We start from the raw sequence: 2,249 nt of genomic DNA on the forward strand, positions 1-2,249 counted from the left end.
GTAAGATCGTTGCCAGTGCCCCTGGACTGGTTCTTGTGCGGGTGGCACATGAGATGCACCATTTTGAGCGTGGCCGTTGCCAGTACCGCCTGACTGGCTCCCGTAGGATTTTCGAGCGAGATCGTTGCCAGTGCCTCTGGACTGGCTTGTGCGGGTGGCACATAAAAGACACCATTTCGAGCGTGGCCGTTTTCGTGCGGGTGACACGTAAAAGCACCCACTACACTCTCTGAGTGGTTGGCGTTAGGAAGGGCATCCAGCTGTAGAAACTCTGCCAAATTAGATTGGAGCCTGGTGTTGCCATCCGGTTTCACCAGTCATCAGTCAAATCGTCCAACCCATGCTAGCATGGAAAGCGGACGTTAAATGATGATGAAATATATAGATATTTATATGTAATAGATCAAGCTTACACAGAGTACAAACGGCCGAGAAAATTAAAGGGGGGTTATAGATGTATGTATGTTAGTTGTCATCCCTTTCAAATGAGTATCATAAGAGTCCCACTGTATCCTCGAGCTGTAACTTATAAAAGTCTCTCAACAAGTCACGCAATCACTAGTTCTATGCCGATCATTAACTAATTTGTCCTTGCCATTTTTAAGGGCTATGATGTTGAGGGAATTTTGGCTACTATAACTTTGTGTGTGTGTGTGAGAGAGAGAGAAAGCTTTGTGTGTAAGCATTTATCAAAGGGAGTTAATACGGTTATAATGTGCATACATAAAATTACCTCCCTTTATCAGGATTCGTTTTTACATAATGTTCAAATGTTTATCCAACGTGTGAAATCAACGAACGAGTATTTAGACTATATGGTCGACCAACCTAGTACAAATAACAAAAAAAATGTCCTTCAAATCACATACTGTCATCTTTGAAACGAGAACACGTTAGATAATGCATCCTAGATATACTATGTTTGTAGAAATACATTATGCCAGGACTCGAACGTCTTACATAGGCCAAAATAGGGATTTATATTTGAATTTAATAATAATGATGATGATGATTTCTTTTATATGCCACCAGGGCGAAGGATGGAGGGAGACAATACAAGGATGTACATCAAGTGTTGGGGTTTACATGTACTGAAATAAGATATATATATATATATATATATATATGAATAATAACAATAAATGAAGCAAAACGCATATAAATAAAAGTTCTTTTAATTCCTACATATGTTTCAAAATATATGTGTACTCTACTCCAAAGAAGTAAGAGATGCTGGAATTCCACATGTATTCATTGTCAGGGAACCAACATATAGAAGCACGACAAATGCGAAATGATGAGATAGTTTACAAGTTATAATATTACATGGCGAAGTACATTGTCATGGTTTTTTTAAACTGAGATAATATTAATATATACACAAACTAATATATATTTATAGCAAGTATAATAATAAGTTTGATTAATTTGAGAAACAATTTTTACAATTTTGGGAATATAGAGGCAAGCGTGTCTGTGTGGTAAGAATCTTGCTTCCAACCACATGGTTCTGGGTTCAGTCCCACTGTGTGGCACCTTGGGCAAGTATCTTCCACTGTAGCGTTAGGCCAACCAATGAGTGGGTTTGGTAGACAGAAACTGAAATAAGCCCATCACATATATATATATATGACTAAAGGCAGTGCACCAGCATGGCCGCAGTCAAATGACTGAAACAAGTAAAATAGTAGTTCACTCACCACCTCCTCTCCCTCTCCACTTCAACTAATTATGTGGAAGCATTACGGATGGACTAAGTAACGGAGGAACAAGCAGAATTATTATAAGATGCTAAAGGGTTAAGACTGATACAATGGAAACAAAAGACATAAAACAAGGAGTTGAAAACTTCTGACCCCTTATGATGCCGCTTTCTTCTTTTTTCTTTTTTTTTTTTTTTCATGCTTTCAGTTAATATTTTCTGCTTTGCTTTCCTTTCAGTGTCAATGTTGGGTGTGGCCCTGCTGAAGAGCGTGTCCTCCTTACAGGTCTTCATGCAGTTGCAGATATCTACTGTGAATGCTGTAAAACCACCCTTGGGTGGAAATATGTAAGTTGTTTATCTATTTCTTTGTAGATTATGTCTATCCACCCATATCTCTCTCTCTCTCTCCCTCTCGAAACCTCTACATGGGTGTATAAAAGATAAGCTGTAATTAAAAAAGAAACCAGACACCTTTGACTTTACATTATCATTTCAGTTGTCCCACTGTTCAGTTGTCTTGCAGTTCTAAATTCTCTTGTATATT

General features: G+C 38.2%; 1 protein-coding gene across 1 annotated transcript in view; it reads left to right on the forward strand.

Annotated features, from left to right (window-relative positions):
• Nucleotides 1-2,249, forward strand: part of LOC106875035 (protein yippee-like 1) — a 7,697-nt gene that overhangs the window by 2,421 nt on the left and 3,027 nt on the right. Inside the window, exon 3 of the mRNA XM_014922991.2 lies at nt 1,942-2,050. Coding sequence (XP_014778477.1) covers nt 1,942-2,050 — 109 coding nt within the window. The remainder of the gene's footprint in view (nt 1-1,941; nt 2,051-2,249) is intronic.

Source organism: Octopus bimaculoides, chromosome 14 (assembly GCF_001194135.2).
Source record: "Octopus bimaculoides isolate UCB-OBI-ISO-001 chromosome 14, ASM119413v2, whole genome shotgun sequence".
Lineage (NCBI taxonomy): Eukaryota > Metazoa > Mollusca > Cephalopoda > Octopoda > Octopodidae > Octopus > Octopus bimaculoides.